Source organism: Alexandromys fortis, unplaced genomic scaffold (assembly GCF_014885135.2).
Source record: "Alexandromys fortis isolate MF-2015 unplaced genomic scaffold, M_Fortis_MF-2015_v1.1 scaffold_181, whole genome shotgun sequence".
NCBI lineage: Eukaryota > Metazoa > Chordata > Mammalia > Rodentia > Cricetidae > Alexandromys > Alexandromys fortis.
Window position 1 is genome coordinate 1,890,208 of NW_026068069.1, and position 20,826 is coordinate 1,911,033.

Genomic DNA, 20,826 nt, shown 5'->3' on the forward strand with positions numbered 1-20,826 from the left:
AGTGACTGTGGGCAAGAAACACCTGGAACGTAAAACCTCTGCAATTTCTGGGGCACTACCAGTTTTCAGAAAGCATGTGAGAAGAGTGAGCCCCTTCTGAGAACTCAGTTCTTTACGGCTTACTTCAGTATCACTGGCCACCAATTACCACATGGTTTCACAGAACTCGGGGCAGAGAAAAGGCCCTGATAATCATTCCAAGTTAAATTATCTGTGTCTGCACATGCCAAAAGAGTTGGAAATTTATACAGAATAATTTATCCAGCAACTTACTTTTCTTTATTTGGTTTGGTGTTGATATCTCCTAGGACCATGATATCAGAGAAATCTATTCGGAATTTACTAAGTAAAGTAGCCATCCTATGACAAAAAAAAACACAAACCAGCATTCAGACATGCAAAGGATGTTAAGTATTTTTACTCTCTACATATGTGATAAGGTGACTTAAAGAGAAAGTCTATCAGTTGCTACACAAACGTCCTGAATTAACTCATATTCTCCATTAAAAGAAAGCACTGAAACTGCCTGAGTAGAGATGACTATCATCTAAGTCTCTATCCCTGCCTACTATCTACGGTGGTTAATCTTCACTCTCACCTGGACTGTATTTGAAATCACTTAGGAGACATACTTCTGCACGTGTCACTGAGGAAATTTCCAGAAAAACTGAGCAGTGTCTTCTGTTTACTGCTGCACACTGTAGCCAGCATGCCTTCCCCCATGCTGTCTCTGCAACCTAAGCCCACACAAACACTCCCCTTTCCCACGCTGTCCCTCAGGCACTCAATTACAGCCTAAAGGGCTGAGCCAGAGCTACCCATAATGCCATGTGACACCCAGCTTGATAAAAAGTAATTTTAATCAAGGCATATTGGAAGGATATATCTGATAACAAGCCTCTTTTAAATTATTTTTGGGTTACTACCTATTGGATTTATGTTAAAATATCCCCAGGCCCAAAAAAAAACTTAAGGCCAAACTGAAGATCCAGTTCATGACAGAGTAGTTCACAGTGTTTGCTTTTCAAGTGGTCAGGGGAAGGAGTACGACAAGCCTGGCCGTGGCAAATAAACACCTCGTTCAAGGTCTTGTGTGAGGGGGTCATGTCAACAAAAGGCTGAAACACCCAAGAAAAGCAATCAATAAAACAAGATCCTATGTTTTATAAAATGGCAGCTTTAGAAAGAAAAATATGAGAAATATGTCTTCCATAATTCCCTGTTGAAAATGAATACCTAATTGAATTCAGTATCTCTTAGTCCCAATCTGCTAAGCATTACAGAGCCCACAGAACTAAAATTTGAGAAAGTGATGCAAGCGGCCTCACATGTTAACTGACTGAGGAAGGGAATGTGCAGGAGAGAGAAAGGGAAATATGGTAAGGCCCAGCACTGGAGAACTAAACCGGGTTCAAGAGAACCCAACATTTTGTTGTCTAAGTTTCCTCCAAGTTTGATATACTCCATCCTACATAGAAACTCCGTAAGCAGGAAGGCAAACAACACAAAACAGTCTCAGAAAGTTCCAGAAACTGACCATATTCACTGGGCTCCTCCTTCCCAGAGATGCCAAGCTGCCAGGAAGAGGGTTAGACCAGAGTCACCGGCAAAGGGCACAAGGGCACTCTCCCAGTGGTCGAGCTGCCTGCGGGCAGTGCAGTGGCTGCAGGTTTCCAGCTTTCAGGAGCTGTCACCACGCTGGGGTGGGCCTTGGTTATGCAACTGTCTTTGAGTCTTCTCTGCTCCTAAGAACCCCTCAACCATACTCCTGTAAGTAGTCCCAATAAAACTCAGTGTTTCACCAGGCAGGACTGTGGGAGTGTCCGTGTGGTCTTGTCATGTGCTCCTTAGCTGGGGTGAGTACATGTGTGTGTTGTGTCTCCCCAGGAAAAGTCTCGCAGTACAACACATTTCCACAGATGAGTGAGGCAAAGGAAGAGCGATGTGTATAAGAAAGAGATAGAACAGGTAGACCAAAAATGCCTGAAATCTCCCAAATGTAGACAGCATGCAGGGGTGGGGACAAGACAGAAAGGGAAGAAACAGACTGTCAGAAACCTTTATGCCACACGGCTGCACTCACATGTCTAGGCTACAGGACTGTGGGAGGATCAGTCACAACTCTCAGACTTTCTACGTGAAAGTGGGAACAATGTGTGCAGTACCCTGCAGGGACAAGGCCAGGAGAGGAGCACCAGAATCCAGACTCACGGCAGTACAGATGGCAATAGTATGCTGATGTCTTCAAAGCCATACAATTTCTCTAGATATGAAAAGGCAATTTCTATGCACTTTCTCTCAAATGATTAGAGATATGCTTCTAACACTTGACAATACAGGTATTAATAAAAACTTTCTAAAATGTCAATGTGTTAGTCTATCACATTTAAGTAAAATTATGCACTTATAATTTAAATATAAATGTCAAAAAATAAAGAGGATGAGGTTCTATTTAATGAAAATTTTGCAGTATCAGTTAATAATACTTCATGGTCTATATATGGATTTTATTTTATCAAATCTCTATCATGTCAAGGCTATTTGATTAATGCTCTCCAACTTAAAACGAACTTACGCTCTCCGGTCATGGTCTATTCTGTTTATTTTTCCACCAATGAATACTCGGATCTTACAATCTTTCCACTTTTTCTTGGTAGTCAGAAGATAGGGTATCAACAAGGTCAAACCTGAATTACAAAAATATAATAAACTCTTTTTAAAATGCTTTTATCTCAAACAAAAATATTTATTTTCAACTTGGTCTCAAAAACCACATTTATTATATAACTCAATGTAAAGTAAAATTTGTCCTCCCCTGACAGTTCTGTCACGGAGGGAGTCCAAGGGAGTGGTTCAGCCCAAGAACTGCAGTTCTTTATGTAAGCAGTAGAACTGGATGGTGGCCTAGGGCACTCAAAAAATTAGTTGTGGACAGAAAGGGAAAGGAAATGAATATAGCCTAATGGGGGCAAATTTCACATTGAAATGAGAAAGACGAAAAGTTATATGGAATTGCTTCTTTCAAGCTCTAGATAGTGCATACATGCAAACATACATATTATATATATTCCCCAGCTTTCTCCCCTGAGGGGGCCTGGTAACGAAGAATTATCCTAGAAGTCACAGGCATACTGCTTCTAAGTACTGCTCTTGACTAAAAGGTCCTTTCCATATAGAGGAAGGGATAAGTCTAGGATACCATCTTATTTCAGGAAGCAACTGCCAAAATGAGTGCCCTACGACACATGGACATATTAAATCACCTTAGGGAAGTGAGAGATGACCTTGCTGGCTGGATGTGGACAATCAGAGAACTAAACAAATGATGACAGTAATAAACTATATCCTTTTGGATAAACCAAGAATTAATGACTCGAAGAGACGAGCTCTTCTTTACAATGAAATGCCGACCAATCGATGAGGACAGAACGGTGGGGGTGAAAACGCATCACCCGGAAGCACAACAGTCGTTCATAACCTGAGCGACTGAATGTGAATCCGACTGTAACGGCTGAGGAAGAACGGTCTATTTGCAGAGCCTCCCAGGAACCATAAGAGGGGAAAAAACTTTTCAAGGGTAAGTCTGAAACACCACACTTTCCTCAACAACTTACTTTACACCAATATGCCACTCTTGGCCAGATATAGGCAGAAGAGAGCAGTATCACTTTTGTGCTATTTCTGCCAAAGATTCGTAATATGAAACTAATTCTGACCAATCTAACTGCACTCCAAATCCAGTGACAGTCACAACCTGGTCTGTAGTAGTTAACAAAATGGCCCTGTCACACGCTCAAGAATGGACTAAAACAGCCTGAAGGACCCTGAAAGGACGATGCATGATTCTCACACTGATTCTTGTGCTGTTGGAGCAGGCTGCAAACCTGAATGTGGTAAACACATGAAAACTGTATGCCGTTTCTTAGCACTGTTCTTACATATTCAGTAAATTTCTAATTATTTAAAAGATGTATTAATGGCCTTACCTCCATCATCAAAAAGCCACCAGACATCAATAGTATTCTTTCCTTGTTTTTTCTGGAACTGTGTACTGGCTTCAAGAAGCTTTTGGTCAGCTACATTTAAAGGTGCAACAGGATCTTTGGATTCTAAAGGAGTAAGCAAAAAATTACGACATATAGGAAGTAAATGTCAAATCTCCTTTTACTATATTCCTAGAATTTCCTAGCATTTCTAAATTCAGATATATTTATATACAGATAGCTGTATATGACTTCCATTATAAGCCAGTAGTAGCTTATAACAGATTTTTAAAAGTACTTTTTGTCTTATAATAGGTAAACTCACCCAAACTACCCAAGTGTCTAGTATTCTGAAGTATTCTGGTGAAATCTGCAGGAATGGTAAATACTATACATTTACTGATGGAGTTCAGTTTTCCTGGAGAGCTACTTTAGGTTAATAGATCAAGCCTTATACTATACTTGTCCTGTGAGGTTTCTTTTATTATCTGCTATCTCAATGATTTAGAGTTCAAAGGCACTAAATAAAAAGCTGTATTTGGAAGATGGTTGGATAAATACTAATATATACTCTTACAATTACCAGGGAAGTGTGCTTATTAATCATTTGTCCCCTCAATATGTGATACACAATGTCAAAGACATATAGCCACATCTTTCTGAGTCACAGACAGATGGTAGGAACTCCTGGAAATGGTACAGATATGCTGCATGTCTGTAAAGAGTTCCAATTTACATTTCTAGGAATTAAAAAAAAAATCAGCATTGACTCTGTGAGCAAGCAGATGACTATTATGAAACTCCACTACCACAATTTTAAAAACAGAAATTTACAGAAGGAACTCTGGTCCTTTTTCCAGAAGGTCCATCATTCACTTTTCATGCTGCCAGGATGTAAGCAAACATGACAAATGATTTGCATGATGACGTAATATGGCTACCAAACCGCACTGCTCCGTAACTCTCACCTCTATCTCCTTCTCTTAACATTCATGTACGCTGACATGACTGTATCTCCCAAACGCAGCACGACTGTGAGAAATAGTGCAATTTTTGAAACAAAAAATATATTAGTATCAAAACCGAGAATTTGGCTGGGCACAGATGGTAAGGAGTGTGAGCGGCACTGTGGACACGCCTACTCGGCGTCCCTGCTTACCGGACCATGCAGTTTAAATCAGGAAAAATCCCAAAAAACAAAAAACCCTGACTTTTCAGGTTTGTGTATTTTAGAAACACCATGACGATTCAAAAGACTGAAATAACAGTTTGTCCCAGTGAGACTTAATGCTTTCATTGGAATAAAATTAATTTTACTAATCTGCATTTAATAGATAACTGTAATATCACCTCACCATGGAAATAAAAACTAAATTAAAATAAAAGGAAAACAATAGAGCTGGAATTAGAGAGTTAACAGTATGAGAAGGGGATTAAAATAAAATGATGAACAATGCCTGCCTTTTTTCAACAGTGGCTGAGTTGGAGTCTTGCCATCCTCTTCCTCATCTAGATTATGTTTAAAAAACACAAAATATGAAGTTAATCGCCTTTATAATCATAGAGTAATGGAAATGTAAATAGAGCACATTATATACAAGACAGTGTGAAGAAACAGCCCATGAGAAATGATTACTACTGAAAGTTAATATTTTCTATACTGAGTGTTTAATATTTTTTAAAACACATATTTTTATAAAGACCATACAGAGTGAATGATGAACACCCACACTGAAATTTTATATCTGTAAAATTATTCAGAAGAGCCAGCAGATTTTGTAAACATTAAACTTTATACTTGAAAATTAGCTGAGAATGTCAAAGCGTGTAGAGTGGATGCATGACTCTGAGCGACCACCTTGGCAGATCATACACAAGCTTCACACAGGTCACTGCACCACTACACAAACAGCTGAACACACCTGGATTGTACACGGCAATCAGAACTTGGGATATTAAGGAATTTCATCAGAGTAAAATGCCAGTTTATAAAGGAATTATTTTCTTCAAATAAAGTTTATGTACACATACATATGTGTGCATATATTCACCAGCTTATATTCAAATATTTACCAATTTGCTTTCTGGGGTAATTAGTTTTTCTAACTCCTTTTTCCCCCATAAATGTAAATTTACTTGTTTAAAGTAAGCAAACTCGAGACTTAAAAATTTTAAGAACATTTTGCAAAAGGATCCTAAGGAAGATTCCCAGCTTTCAACAGTATCTCTCACACTATCCTCTGGAAACCAGACCTGGTTAGTTGATGCCTTGCTTTCTCACTGGTAGAAATGTATCTACCCCTTAAGGCTGTGAAACTACAAGCCCTGCTCAAACACGCTTAGGCTGGTACAAACTAAGTACTTACAGGGTATTCTCTTCTTGTCCCTTTGTACACTATATGCCTCAGTAAGCAAGACAGATAAAACCAATACTTTGACTATATATTGGAATGTTCCTAATCCTGAAGAGTATTTTTTTTTACAAAGTATCTATTTTTCTTATAATATCTATGCTGATTTTGAGAATTTGTCAAATAGAAAACAGAAAAATCAACCTGTATAACTGTTACTTTTTATGCATGTTCTGGAAAAAACTAATTAAATTTAAAATATTACTGTTATAAAGTAATAATATCTGCTTTTGAAATTTTAGTAATGGATGGTTTATATTCATTTAAAGGAGTTTATATGCCAAAGTCAGAGTGGCATTTAAAATGACTGATAATATTACCTATCTTTTCAGGTGTCTGAAGGTCAGAAGACAACTTGTAGGAGTCAGCTCTCTCCTTCCACTCTTTAAGTCCCAGGGATCAAATTAAAGTCATAAGACTTAGCGCAAATGCCTTCTTCCAACAGGGCCTTATTACCCACCAAAGGAACTCTTTAAGTCAGGCTAAATGCATCTAAAATTTTACAACAGAGTAGAAATGTACTAAACTAGTTTCCTACTTTTTAAAGCTATGAAGTTGTAGCACACATTGATAAGTTAATGTTTTATTACTGTCTTCTTAGATGTGAGTGCAGAGTAGCTTCTAGGAAATGATCAATACAACTGCATGCATTGATTCCTAATAGACTACACAGAAAGGGTCTGTTTCAGACAAGAAAACGGGGGAAGGGCAAAAGAATATACACATAAATTAAAATAAAATAAATGCATAACAAATGAGCAGAATCAGTTTATGGAATGCATAGAGAACACAAAAAAGAATAATAAAGCCAACAAGGACTGAGGAGAAATGTGTGCAGGTCACACTTTCTACTACTGCACTAGGCAATTACACAGGAAAGAAAAGAATAAAAAGCAACATTAATACTTTCAAATAATCTAAAAGATAAATTGTGCAGAGACATGGTTTGTCCAAGGCTATCAATTTCATAAAAAGATGGTAGTCATCTTAGAGAAATAAAAAGTACACTATGGCTTGATGATTTACAGTGCAGATTTCTTTCTTAGTGCGTTATCAGCTGGAATAGGACAGAGGAGATACGAGTCTCAACAGAGGTCGGAGAGTGAGGGTGGGAGAGTAAGATTTGGAAGTCATCCCTCTTCTTACGGCAGAACACACAAGCTTGTGGATGGAACTATCTGTAAGCCTCATGAAAAAGGACGTGCTCTTCCCAAGTTCAAACAAAAATATTTGAAAGCAAACTTCTTAAAACTCTATTAGTAATAATTAATTGGCATGGTTTCTGTTTTAAGGAAAGCAAACAATGTCTAGCTTAAGAAAAGGAACTTTGTAATGTATGTTATACTCAAAAGTCAATCCCCTCCACTTTAACACCAACTCTTGATAAAAATCTCTCTGAGTGGAAATTACCTTTATGTGTAATGGATTTTTCACCAGATGACTTGCAAGTATTTTGATCTGACTTTTTACTGCAGTCCACATTCACCACCACATCCTTGGTACCTGGGGATTTTTCTTGTGAAGATAGTAATTCTTCTGTAGATATGAAAGTATTTAAAACAGTATCAAAGATTGTATTTTAACTATTCAAAGTGACATGTCTTCATAGTAAAAAGGTAAACCAGTATCCCTTGTGAAATAGTAAGGTGTGATAAGTGGTTTCTTAAGAAACAACCGAAGTGTTTAAAATGATTGTCCATGTAAATATGTCAGTACTAGTGGCTAAGTAGGGTCCTGGGGAGTAAGTAATAAACATCAACTGGAAAACACATATAAAGACAATACAATACAAAATTGATAATCTGCCCATAATGCTCATCACTAATTTGTATGGAGGGACAGAAGCAATAGGAGATATGGGATCCAAGTGCCAGCACTACGCTAAAGGGTTAAAAGGATTCACCTCTTTACTGTTCAGGACAACCCTATGAGGTACATCGCTAGGCATTAACAGACAAGCAAACAGGCCCAGAAGCTACCAAACCTGCCCAGGCTACAAAATTATGGGAAAAGGCTGTAAGTTTTAGAAGACATCCACCTGGGCTCAACATCAGATACATCAGCAAAGGACAAGGCCTTCAAAGAAGTACTTCATAATGATCATAGATACACAATACTTTTAAAAAATGTTTCAGTCACATTCAAACCCCACTAAATAATAGAATTGAATAATACATTATTCCTGTGAGTGACAGGGGCATGGCTTCTAATTATGCAGTGTTAATGGGTATGAGTCAGATTCTCTAAACATAGTCATTGGTACAAGGCTTCTAATGAGGCTCTGCTAGATTCATTCCAGAGAAAGAAAAATACATTTTCAGCCAGCAAAGCGTGTTTATTTCATAGAGAACTCAAAGTGTTTCTTCAAAGTTGCAGAGTTGCAAAGTTACTCTTAAAGGTGAGCAGTGTAAAGTCAAAGAGTTTAAATCGATGAGCTGATTACAAGTTTTTATATGCTTCTTGTCTTTTTCAACTAATCTAATAATTTCATTAATAAACTGTATAAGGGGAAATAGTAACTATTCAGTACTTTTGAATTAGCAAAAAATTAGAAGGATATGAAAATTTCCATTTTCATAAAATCTGCAAGAAAGTTATACCTTAAATTGGGTCTTAAAATTGTCACTTTAAAAATACGTTAAATGTATGCATTGTATTATTTAACTTACAGCCAAAGTAGTGATGTAAGTATTTTAGTAGAGGTTCAAATATTTTTCTCATCCAATTTTTACAGCAAATTTGGTTGGTCAATTTACAATCATAACTAATGCCTGCCTTTCTTAAGTGTATGATTTATAAATCATAAATTCCATCCTCTCCATTAATAATAAATAATTAGCCATACTTTATGATGCAGACATTGCTGGCTTCTAAGCAAGTCTGATTCTAAGATGGTAATAAAGATGATGGCAATTATGAAAGTCAGTGAAGGACGTGCAACAACTAGGCACGATTTTCTAACAAAGTGATACATACTTTTGAAGGCAACCTCTACTGCGGAGCACTCACCTTGTCCCTGGAGGTGGGATATGTCCAGGCCCTCCTTCAGGCGGATAACCACAACTCCATATTGTATGTCGAAAGCATCACTGCGATGGAGAAAGGAAGCATCACAGAACCGTTATGCTCTGTAGGAAGTGAAAGGACCTATACACCTCTAAAATTACTGTCAGCTCTAAATGTCTGTTTTCTTCAATATGCTTTGAAAATCAGTCAGTGGGGGATGAATCATGTTAGTTCTGAATCCCACACCGTTCTTCTATAATACCCTTCTATTACAGTAATGTGCAACCTGATGCCCTGGTCAGAAGCACACTGTATACACAACTTCCCACGCCATTGCCTAAGTGCAGCCTAGCTCTCTGCACCACCTACTCTCTCTCAAAGCCACCTCACAACATACTTCCTAGAATTCACACCATCACCAAGCACCACAACTGACTCACGCAGCAGCTTTTTAGAGCAGGAACAGATTTGTTTGGTTGGTAATTGTTTGGTTGTTCATTTATTTAAATTTTATTTTATTTTTCATTATGTGTCTGTGTGTAGAAATGTGTACCTAAGTGTCTGTGAGAACAGAGGCCAGAAGGACTGGATGTCCCTACAACTGGAGCTACAGCCACCTGAAGAGGGTTCTGGGAATAGAACTTGGGTCCTCTGGAGCTGAGTGGTCTTAAACACTGCACCATCTAGCCCCCTCCATTTGCAAGGCAATATGACAGAAAACAACCATTACAGCAATTCTACTACACTTAAACTTAGGTATATTCCTTTGAAGTTAAGAGAAACATCTGCTAACTACCAAAGCATTTGGACCCTTTCAGGGCCATTATGATCGACTCCAACTACTGCTAATGTTAGAGTATCAATCCATTTCCCAAATGCTGCTTCTCTCCTAGGCTAATTACTCCATGGCACTGCTCTTGAGCCTGTGAAGAAAACATCATAGCCCGGCACAGCTCACATCTTTGAGAGCTCATCGTTTAATCTTTATTTCTACTGTCTGTCTTCTGAGGCATAGCATACACAAGGCACAGAACTAGACAGCTGCAGTGACTGTTCACCAGATGGTCAGGATGCCCCAGCTCCAGACTTTAGCCTTACTAAAATCACCTAACAATGTAAGGGTTCGTTTGTCACCTGCACGCATAACTAATCAAAGTAGACCTCCTCAAAGAGCAACTATGACCTCTGATCATTTCCGGAAAGACTTTTGAAATAAACTATGAAAAAAAATCTATAAACAAACCAGGAACTTTAGGAAAAGGGGCCACTGCAGTAAGTTCCAAGTAATCCCACCAAAATTCACAGGAAAACTGGCGTGTGAATTCCACCTTAAAACCTCTTTGCTAAAGGTAAGAGTTTCTCACTGATGTTTGTTTTTAAAGACAATTATTTATATGCAAAGTAATACTGTACAATAATAATGGCACTGTGAGAACTGTTAGTGTAAATGACACTGGTTGAGCAAATTCCATAATACTAGGAAAAGGAAGTACTTTTCAAGTTTTAACAAGTAAATCTGGTAAAAACAAAAGTTCTCTCATTGAATAATTGAATTCTACAAAACACTGGTAGGATTAAATATATACACAAAAATCTATGAACCAGAAAGGCAAAGTAACAAAGGAATAAAAAGAACCCACTAGACAAGCTGTGGGAAGGAAGTTACAGTGATGTGAAACAAAGCTAAGCTGCATGGTAAACAAGCAACCAGAGGAAACGAGAACCGTGAGCTCAGAACAAGACTTCAAGTGGAAAAGGCAAACAAGCACGTGGAGCTGCAAACAAGAGCAACTCAAAGGATGAAGCAGAGACCAGCGTGGGAACAAAAGCAAATCTCTGCACCTGCTCAGTGTAGGACATAATGAAGACCTTACAAAGCTGACTCTGTTCAGCTACTGCAAAAGCACAGGAAGAAGCCTACCAGCTTACACAGGAAGCAGGTACCTATACACACCCACTCTTGTTCACAGTAACACTTCTACGAAAAATTATTCAGCTGTTAAGAAGATTGAAAATGAAATTCACAAGTAAATTGATGGGAGTTGGAAACATGCATATTGAATAAGAAAACCTAAATCCAGAAAGATAAATATTGTATATTTCCTCTCATTTCTGGATGTTACCTTTGAATATTCACATATATGTGTTCCATTTGTAATGCCCACAGAAGTCGGGAATTTATTAAGGGGAGAAGTGGCCTTCAAGAATGTGGGGATAGAGCACAGTAGTATAAAGTATTAAGGGGAAGCAATAGAACAAAATGGGCTAAACGGGGGTGGAAGATGGGAGGCAAAGTAAAGAATGAAATATGGGGAGAGAGGGGTAATTAATATTAAAATCCTTTGTAAAAAACTTGGGAGACCTACTACTGTAGAAGCTTCATAAGATATAGATGTATATAAAGAGGTATAATGGTGTTACCCTACAATGAGGGGAGGCCATACCCCAATCTAACAAATTACCCAAGTATCAAGAATTAGGTTACCATTTTTTTTGAGTTGTTAGCCAATGGTGTCACATAGACCGCTAAGTATAACATGCTAACCGTCATAACTTGATGCTAAAAACCTATTGCTGAAGACACTACATACTTGAATCACAGACCATGGGGACACTGAGCGGACATTCATCCTTACTGACCAGATCTCATGGGGCTGGACGAGTCCATGACCAGTGCTAGAGAAAAGTAAGCCTCAACCTCATCGTTCATGAAAATCTGCACGCTACAATGACTGGCCTGGCAAGATAATGTCCACTGGTGCCACCTCAGAAGCCTCTCCTGGCAGTAGATGGCAATTAGCAGAGACCCCAATCTGGTCAATGTGCAGAGAACACACACTGGATGCTTAGCCCTAAGTCAGACATTCACAGCACACCCTTTGCCCCAAGGCTCAGCCATCATCTCTGAAGAGAGCATGAAAGACTGTAAGAGCTAAAGGGGAACTTCAAGGAAAGTTTTCTAGATAAACAGGAAAGCTGCACATATGAACTCACAGTAAAATGACAACAAGCTCCAGCCAGACAAAATTCCAAGACAGAGGGAGGACAGTGGACCTGTGATCCTACCACTAGCTGAGGAGGGGAGAGCAAGGCAGCATTTTAAATGGGATCCCTGGGAGACTGACCACACACTAGTTGGTCAAAAGAAAAAAAAAAAAAAAGGACTCCATTGGAAAAGAAGAAAAAAGAAGCAATCTCAAAGTTGAGTGGAAAGGAGGGTAGAAATGAAAGAGTTTAAAAGGATTTAGTATGTCTCAGATACACTGAAATTATTAAAGAAGTAAAAAAAAATACAACAAAAAGGTCAACAAACCATTTTACATACATGAGCTATTCTGTAGATGTATTTGCATCTGTACCTATACATAAGTACTTGTACATAGGTTTTATATGAAAAGAGAGATCATTATTGTCCTAGTAGGTCACCATTTTAAAACCCAAATAGTACATGAGGTTCTTTCTCATTTTTATGCACCTATTAAGAAAGGACTACATAGAAAAAACAAGGTAAAAATTCAGGGAATGCTTCAAAATTAGCATTTTTCTGTCAAGTACATAACAATTCTGAACATACTTACTGAAATAAGTTTATATACATGTCCACATCCCTCATATCTGCTTGTAACCAGTCTTTCTTAAATCCAAGGACAAGTGTGTTTGGTTTCATACGACCAAGACCAGCAGCCTAAAATATAAAACATAATTTCAAATACACACTATTTAACAAGCCAATTTTTAAGAGGTGAAGTATTTCCACATTTACAGGATTTTTTTTGTAAATTATACATATAAAATCGACCCCTAGTTACTTATACTAAATACAAATAAAAATAGATATTACAATGGAACACTTGAAAGCTACGAAATTCACTTTTGTATCTTGATGACATGAAAAATTTTGTACTTTTACTAACCAAAATAAGGTATTTAATTTAAAAAGAAAAACAACAGTTGCATTCCCCGCCTCCTTGATGTGTTTTGAGAACAGTCATTAGTTCCTAGGTGCACTAATGTCCGGAGTTCTGAATTCTTCCAATAGGAAACTGAATTCTTTCAATCATTCACATGTTCTTTCTGAAATCTGTTTGGTTCCTTCCCACAACAGTTCAAGTATTCATCTTGTAATCTCACCAAGAGCTACAATGCAAGCCAAGCATGGTGGGTGCATGCTAATAATCCCAGCATTCAGGAGGCAGAGCTAGACTGCCATGAGTTTGAAACCAGCCTAGTCCAGATATAGTGAGTGTCATGGGTTATATAGTATTTGAGACAGCTAGGAAGATCCAGTCTTAAAACACACATGGACACAGAAACAAAGAGCTGCAATTAAGCATGAGTAACAATTATCCCTCAAAGTCCAAAAGAATCTCTTTTCTGAGATTTTGTTTTATTTCTCAAGTATACTGAGAAATTATATCCTAGGAGGAGGGTATGACTTTTTAAAAATTGTGTTAAGGGCTGAGGAGATAGTTTGCATGAAGACCTGAGTTCAATCCCAGAATCTATGTAAAAGCCCATGCCTTGTGGCACACACTCGCAATAACAGTGACAGAGACAGGCAGATCTCTGGGGCTCACTGTCCAATCAAACTACACAGACTGGCTCGTTCCAGTAAGGAGTGAAAGACACTGTGTATTAAGTCCACACACGAACCTGCACATACAGACACACACGTAAATGAATCATGTTAAAAAGTTAACAAGTTTACCATGTTAAATAGTATTTATTGTGTCCACAATACTGCCAAGTAATACACCACTATTTCTAGAACCTTCTCATCACCCCAACCAGAAATTCTGCAACGGCTGTGTAACAGCTATTCATAGCTAGTCATGTTCTTCTCCCTTGTGGTCCTTGTGACATTTAATACACTTTTATCTGGTTACTTCATGAGCAAAATCCCACAACTTTGATGGTTAGCTTACTTCACTTAGCAGGCTGTCTTCTAGGCTAATGCAGAAGTGAGTACAGTAGTCTTTTCCTCAGATAGACAGGATCTTTGTATTTAAATATCCACGTGTCACACGTGCTTATCCATTCGTCTGACGATGAACACACTGGCTGTGTACAGCTTGTACCTTCTGGCTGCTGTGCACAATGGTGCAGTGGCAAATACCTGCACTAGAAAAATCTAACTGTTCCTTCAGTTTTTAGGGATAAATGCCAAAGAATGCAGCCTATCAGTTTATGCTGGCAGTCAACAAAGCACAGGTTCTCATATTTCTACGACCCCACTAACAGTATCTCACTGTGGTTTTGATTTACAATTCCTTTATAACTAATGTCAAAAATATTTTTCATGTTTCCTGGAGATTATTTAGTTTTATTTTTTACTAATTCTGTGTTTTATTATTATTATTAGAAGTTTTTGAATACATATTATGGATATCAGAACCTGTGGTAGTTTGGATGAGAATGGCCTCCATAGGATCATATATATGAATGTCTTGTCCCCAGTTGGTGAACTGTTTGGGAAGGATCCGGAAGGGTGGCTTTGTTGAGGTGTGTCACTGGGGATGGGCTTCAACGTTTCAAAAGCCTACACCAGGCACAGTTAGCTCTTTCTCTGCCTTGCATTTGTGGGTCAGGATATAAGCTCCAGCTACTGCCAGATCTCCATGCTTGCCTGCCTGTCTCCCTGCCCCCATGCTCACCGCACTGATGGCCATGGACTCACCTCTAAAACTATAACCCACAATAAACTTTCTTTTATAAGTTACCTTGGTCATGGTGTTGCATTACAACAGCAGCTACTAAGTTACTTAGTTACTAAGGCAAACCCTTTATTCACAGTGACTGGAACTTTCTCCCATTCCCTAAGTTGTTTCCATTTTCTTCATAAAGTCCTCTGTGGAAAACATCTGAATTCTGAAAACGTCCAATTTATTGCTGGTTTAAGGTTCATGCTTTTGGTGTCATAACTGAGTCTACTGTCAGATCCAAGGCCATGGAAAATTTAGCTCTGTTTTCTTTAATTTTTATGATTTTAGCTCTCATTTATGTTGATGATACATTCTAATTTGTTTTTGTCTAATGGTTCTAAGTAACATCTTTAAATCTTTTCTTTTTCAAAACATAAAATGAATTCAAATATTTATCAAAGACCTGGCCATGAGTCAGTGTCCTAAGTATTTCAGTAATTAAGGTGCAGAAAGTAAGGGACAATAAAGAATATCCCAACTTTCTTCTAAAATGACAACTATCTGCTGGGTGGTATAACACAGAATTCTCATATTTGTTTGTTTGTTTGTTTTGCTGGGTGGAGGCAGAGTCAATGGTGTTGAACAGAACCAAGCAGTGTTTTCAGTATCTTCAGGCACAACAGCTGTTTAACAGAGTCAGTTACAAAACAGCAGTGACTTGTTCATGGCACAAAATACTATCAAGGTCATGTTCTTGGGGTAAAAACCTATGTCATAATCCTGTTATAATGAAAATGGCACGTTTGTTTGAGTGCTAAGGATTAAACTCAGGGCCTGACACAAACAAGCAATGCATACTACCACTGAATAGTTTCTCAAAGTTTTGACTTTATAAAGTAAGGAATAAGCATCCTGTAAGACACTCTGTGTACTTACACTTTCAGTGGCATTAATGCACTAACTCTCTCTAGAATTACTCAATTTTTTTCACTGCCACATGTATCTCTTTCACCTTTAAATATTTCACTCAGTGTAGCTATTACAAAAGAGATATTATTTCCAATTCCCATGAAGCAGTATGTATTTAAGAAAATACTTTACTACTGAAAAAAAGTATCTTCTCCAGAAAACACCTCATTGGTGTAATCAGTTTTCAGATTCTATCCTTAAAGAAGAACAACACAATGCTTCCCTCAAGCCTCTCCTCCTGCAGTGCCAGCTTCGGACTTTCAGCACTGTTCTCTATGCACCTTGTGTCAGAACTTAGTGACAATAACCACATTCACTCTGTCATTTTGTATGTCATCACAACCATAACAGAAGAACGGGCTATACAGCTTTTCATTTTTGTCTTCTACTATTAAGAAAAATGATGATGACCTCACTTTATCAACACTTAGTACATCACAGCACACTCTATTCCTAGAGCCTGGTTACAGTATTGGATATAAACGTGTAGTATAAATAATTTTATTAGCAATTCCCAAATTCTTCTGATTTATGAATTCTAGAAGAAAAACAAGGTTTTTGTTTGGTTGGTTTTAGTTTTTCAAGACCGGGTTTCTCTGAGTAACAGCCCTGACTGTCCTGGAACTAGCTCTTGCAGACCAGACTGGCCTTGAACTTAAGAGATCCACCTGTCTCTGCCACAGCAGTGCTGGGATTGAAGGCGTGCACCACCACCTTGTGGGATACCAAAACAAGTTTTAAAAACACTGTTAGCCAGATTAAAACTGTAATCTCAGCACAGGAAACAGACACAAGAGGATCATATACTGTGATTCAAGGCCAGGTGGGTCAACACTATGAGGTCCAAGACAAACAAAAACCTTTTTCAAAAACAGCCTCCACCATCACTCAACTGTTTTAGCATGTGACCAATGAAGTCTAAGAAGATGCTAGACAAGATAATTTTAGGCTGAAATTATACGTAAGCAACTGAATTTGAAGAGTCATCTCTTTGGAATATTAAGAACAGTATCATTTTGCTATATAAAATAAAAGTTTAAAAATGGTTGGAGAATCAGATGTCTACTGCCTTTTTAAAAAGAAAAATCCAGCCAGGTGGTGGTGGCGCACACCTTTAATCCCAGCACTCGGGAGGCAGAGGCAGGCAGATCTCTGGGAGTTCGAGGCCAGCCTGGTATACAAGAGCTAGTTCTGGGACGGGCACCAAAGCTACAGAGAAACCCTGTCTCGAAAAAAACAAAAAAAAAAAAAAAAGAAAAAAAAAGAAAAAGAAAAAAAATCCAAAACATAAATCAAGAAATTAACCATACTAACATCTCAATGTTAAAGTTCTCATTAGCAAACTAGTGATTAAAATTCTGTAATGAAGGCTGATATCTGAATGCTAGTTTAATGATAAATTCTGATAGTCAAGATGAGCTAGACAGAAAGGAAGAAGAAAAATCAGAAGTTTAGAGTATAATTTCTTCTGAAAGAATCAACTACTTAAAGCCATATTGCTAGAATACCGTCAGTGAAGAAAAATATGAACGGAACACTTTCTGACAATGATTTAAAAAACAAGATAATCTAGTACTTATATGACAGGTTTCCACAAGGAAAAAGGGAAACAAGATCTTCCAGTGGCATTTACACTGAATTACTAACTCGGCAGAAGTAGGCTGCAAATAAGCAAGAACAACTGTCAGCTAGCTCCGCCCCTTCCAGGAGTGCAGTGCTAAGCTGTGGGCACACACACAGAATAAGTTGTGCTTATTCTGTCTTCCTCCCTCAGAGGAAACCCTCTTGATCCATGGAAAGCACGTTAGTTGGACGACGAACACTAGATTAGTTTGAAATCCTGCCAGATTACAAGGCTGTACAGCACACAGGCTTTCTAGGGCAGTGGTTCTCTGGCTTCTGAGGCTGTGCAGCTCCACTGCAACCTTCTTCACCATGAGAGGAAAAGAAATCTGCTCTAGTGAGTTCTCTTTAAGGAAGAATTCCTTCATAAAATTTATTACATATGTAAGTGGTTATCAAAATATTTCTGAAAGCTTACAAAAGCCAGCAGGATTAACTCATCACACACATCGCTACCAGATATAGTAGACACCTGAAGTACTAAACTATTACAAACTACAAAAAGTTATAAATCACAAAGCAATAAACACAGTTCAGACAGACGCATGAAATACACATGAAGAACTGCATGTATCTACATGTGCACTTATCACATATATTAATAATTCTATTGTTTAGAGACATATCCAAGTAAAGATTTTACAATTATTAAAAATTGCACCTCTATTTTTTCATGTACTTGTAAGAGCTGCTATTTTTAACACTGAGATTTACCCACATGGCTATGTGCAGTTTTCAACTATATGCAGAATTCTATAGAGTGATACACTTTACATTTTAATTATCTGATGTTTATTGAAATTAATTATAATTGTGTTAAGCTATTACAAATGATGCTGCTAAGTGGCAACAATGAAATCTTCTCTAGTGACCTCACTAGCCGTGTAAGCTGGCTAGGTTTCCAGCACCAGCCATGATTACTCTCCTGATTGAATCTAATTAGACAGCTGTTGGTTGCCTCCAACATGTGAGTGCCACTTATGCATATTTTGCCATGCTGGTAAAGTAACATGTTTCAGAAACATTGCAACATTGCTGAATTATTTATTTAAGAGCGCCTCACCCCCCTGCCTTAGCTTCTTAAATAGCACTTTCTGGAACCATGAAAGCTAGACTGTAGGAAAAGAGGCTTTTAGGTCAGACCCAGATCAAATCATCTAATTACCATGTCCTAAGTGAATGGTGTCATCAGCAATAAGGGCCCACCCTCAGTCCCTGAGAGACAACCAGGGGCTCCACCAATATTCTGTTTTGGGAGCTGATTAGACAACTCTAACTAACCATTCACAAGGTGGTTTCTTGTGCCTGAACTTAAAACTGCAGATTCATCTTTACATGGGAAGAGGTGTATGCGTGAAGTCTAGTCTTCTTCTATCACCAGGCTCTTGTCTAGAAGTGACTGTGGCAGTTCAAACACATCCAACTTCTCTTTACCTGACAGAAGTGGTCCTGGTCATTATGGCTGCAGAACTCCTTTGGCTCTAGTCCTGGCATCTAGCTTCCCTCTTTGATCTACATCTTCCCCTTCATTTACTGGCCTACAGCATATCCAGACACACCGCACCATTCTTTTACTGGCTATATTTCAGAATTAGTATGCTCCCATAATGTTTATGTTTCCCTTAAAATCTCAAAGATTTAAACTTTTAAAAGATTACTGATATTTTTCACAGTTCTATTTTCTGGGTTTCACTTAGAAAATCATTCTCTGAATATTTTATATATTCTCCTATTTTTAAAATTTGCATTTTATCTCTAGGCTTTTAATTCATCTTTAAAATAATGGTTTTGTTTCGATTTTTACTTAAGACAAGGTCTCACTATATAATCCTGGCCGGCCTGAAACCCATGGTGTAGACCAAGCCAGCCAAAAGCACAGGATAATCCCCAGCCTCCAAAGTGCTGAGCCCACAGCTGTGCACCACCGCATCTGGCTCTCTTTCTATTTTTTAGCCATGGAAGGCTACATGGAAGCCTATTCTTACCATGTATCCCAGGCTGGTCTTCAACCAATGGCATCCACCAAGCCTTGCTTCAAAATGACTTTTGCCCAGTCTTTGTAAGGACACATTTCATTCCTTTTCATTGACAGCAATTACAGACAACCTTTTCAAAGCTACCTGTATATGGTAAATTTTCTCATTTTCTGCCGTCATTAAATTACAGCAGCTTCCACGCAGCAGGGTAGTAATTACTTACAACCTACTCACCGCTTGTCTTTCCTAAAGTTTATTTATTCCTAGCCAAGCTCCAAAGATTATTCCTATGTTCTAAGAAGCATGCAGCAGAGCTAAAAATCTCACCTCACCTTTAACAGACAGTTCTAATCACAGCGCTTTTTACTTGTTTGGTTTTAAGATTAAGTCGGTAAACACTGTTTCAATTTATATCCCCCTATTATCTTTAGGAAAGTGAAAACAGAGTTCAGAAGTTAAGTAAATAGTTCAGTCCAAGATCCATAATAAGACAGCAACAGCACTAACATTTAAACCTGGGAATGATTCCAAATTTCCTATTGTGGTGCCTATAAAATACATAAAGTCTAAACTAAGAGCTAGTAAATGAACAAATACAAAAGACAAGAATTTTTGAAAAAACAAAATAAAAATGGCTATGACTCAATGTTTTAAAAACAAACCTGGTGGGTAAAGGAAGTGAGAAACACCTAACGGAGAGAGGTGAACGGGTAAAGAGAATTTTCAAATAGGCCCTTTGTGTCACCCGACAACACAACATTTCTGCAGATTTCTAAATTACAAAACGATTAGTGATTTGCTTAAAGATATTTTTAAAAAGATATAGACTACATGAATAATTAAGTAGAAAACATAAAAGCTTTAATGTGCAGCCATGTGAAAGACTCATCACCTGCATCAAATACTGGGCACCTTCTCTCAAGTCATCTGCATGAACCGGAGCATAGAAAGCCTTCATTTTGTTTTTAATAAGCCATCGCTGATATTTGGCTTGATCAATGGACATCTCTTTCATAGCTTGTCTTCGAGGGCCCTTTAAAACAAAATATCAGAATTTTTTACTTGACACACAATCCCTTTTACACTTAGAAAAGGTATCCTCTTGCATTGGTCTGAAAGAATGTGCTTGTGTGGATGGGGGAGAAGTGCAATAACACTCTCATTTTCCCTGAGGGAATTCTCTCTGATACCTAAGGTTATGCAAAAAGGCAGAGCA

At 38.0% G+C, this 20,826-nt stretch overlaps 1 protein-coding gene across 1 annotated transcript in view; it reads right to left on the reverse strand.

The window, feature by feature from the left end:
* The window catches only part of Slc12a2 (solute carrier family 12 member 2), a 69,207-nt gene that overhangs the window by 6,744 nt on the left and 41,637 nt on the right, over positions 1 to 20,826 (reverse strand). The window contains exons 17-24 of the mRNA XM_050120898.1: positions 20,503 to 20,643; positions 12,979 to 13,085; positions 9,404 to 9,483; positions 7,805 to 7,930; positions 5,445 to 5,492; positions 3,987 to 4,109; positions 2,576 to 2,687; positions 274 to 360 (exon numbers count right to left, since the gene is read on the reverse strand). Of these exons, the coding sequence (XP_049976855.1) occupies positions 274 to 360; positions 2,576 to 2,687; positions 3,987 to 4,109; positions 5,445 to 5,492; positions 7,805 to 7,930; positions 9,404 to 9,483; positions 12,979 to 13,085; positions 20,503 to 20,643 (824 nt within the window). The remainder of the gene's footprint in view (positions 1 to 273; positions 361 to 2,575; positions 2,688 to 3,986; positions 4,110 to 5,444; positions 5,493 to 7,804; positions 7,931 to 9,403; positions 9,484 to 12,978; positions 13,086 to 20,502; positions 20,644 to 20,826) is intronic.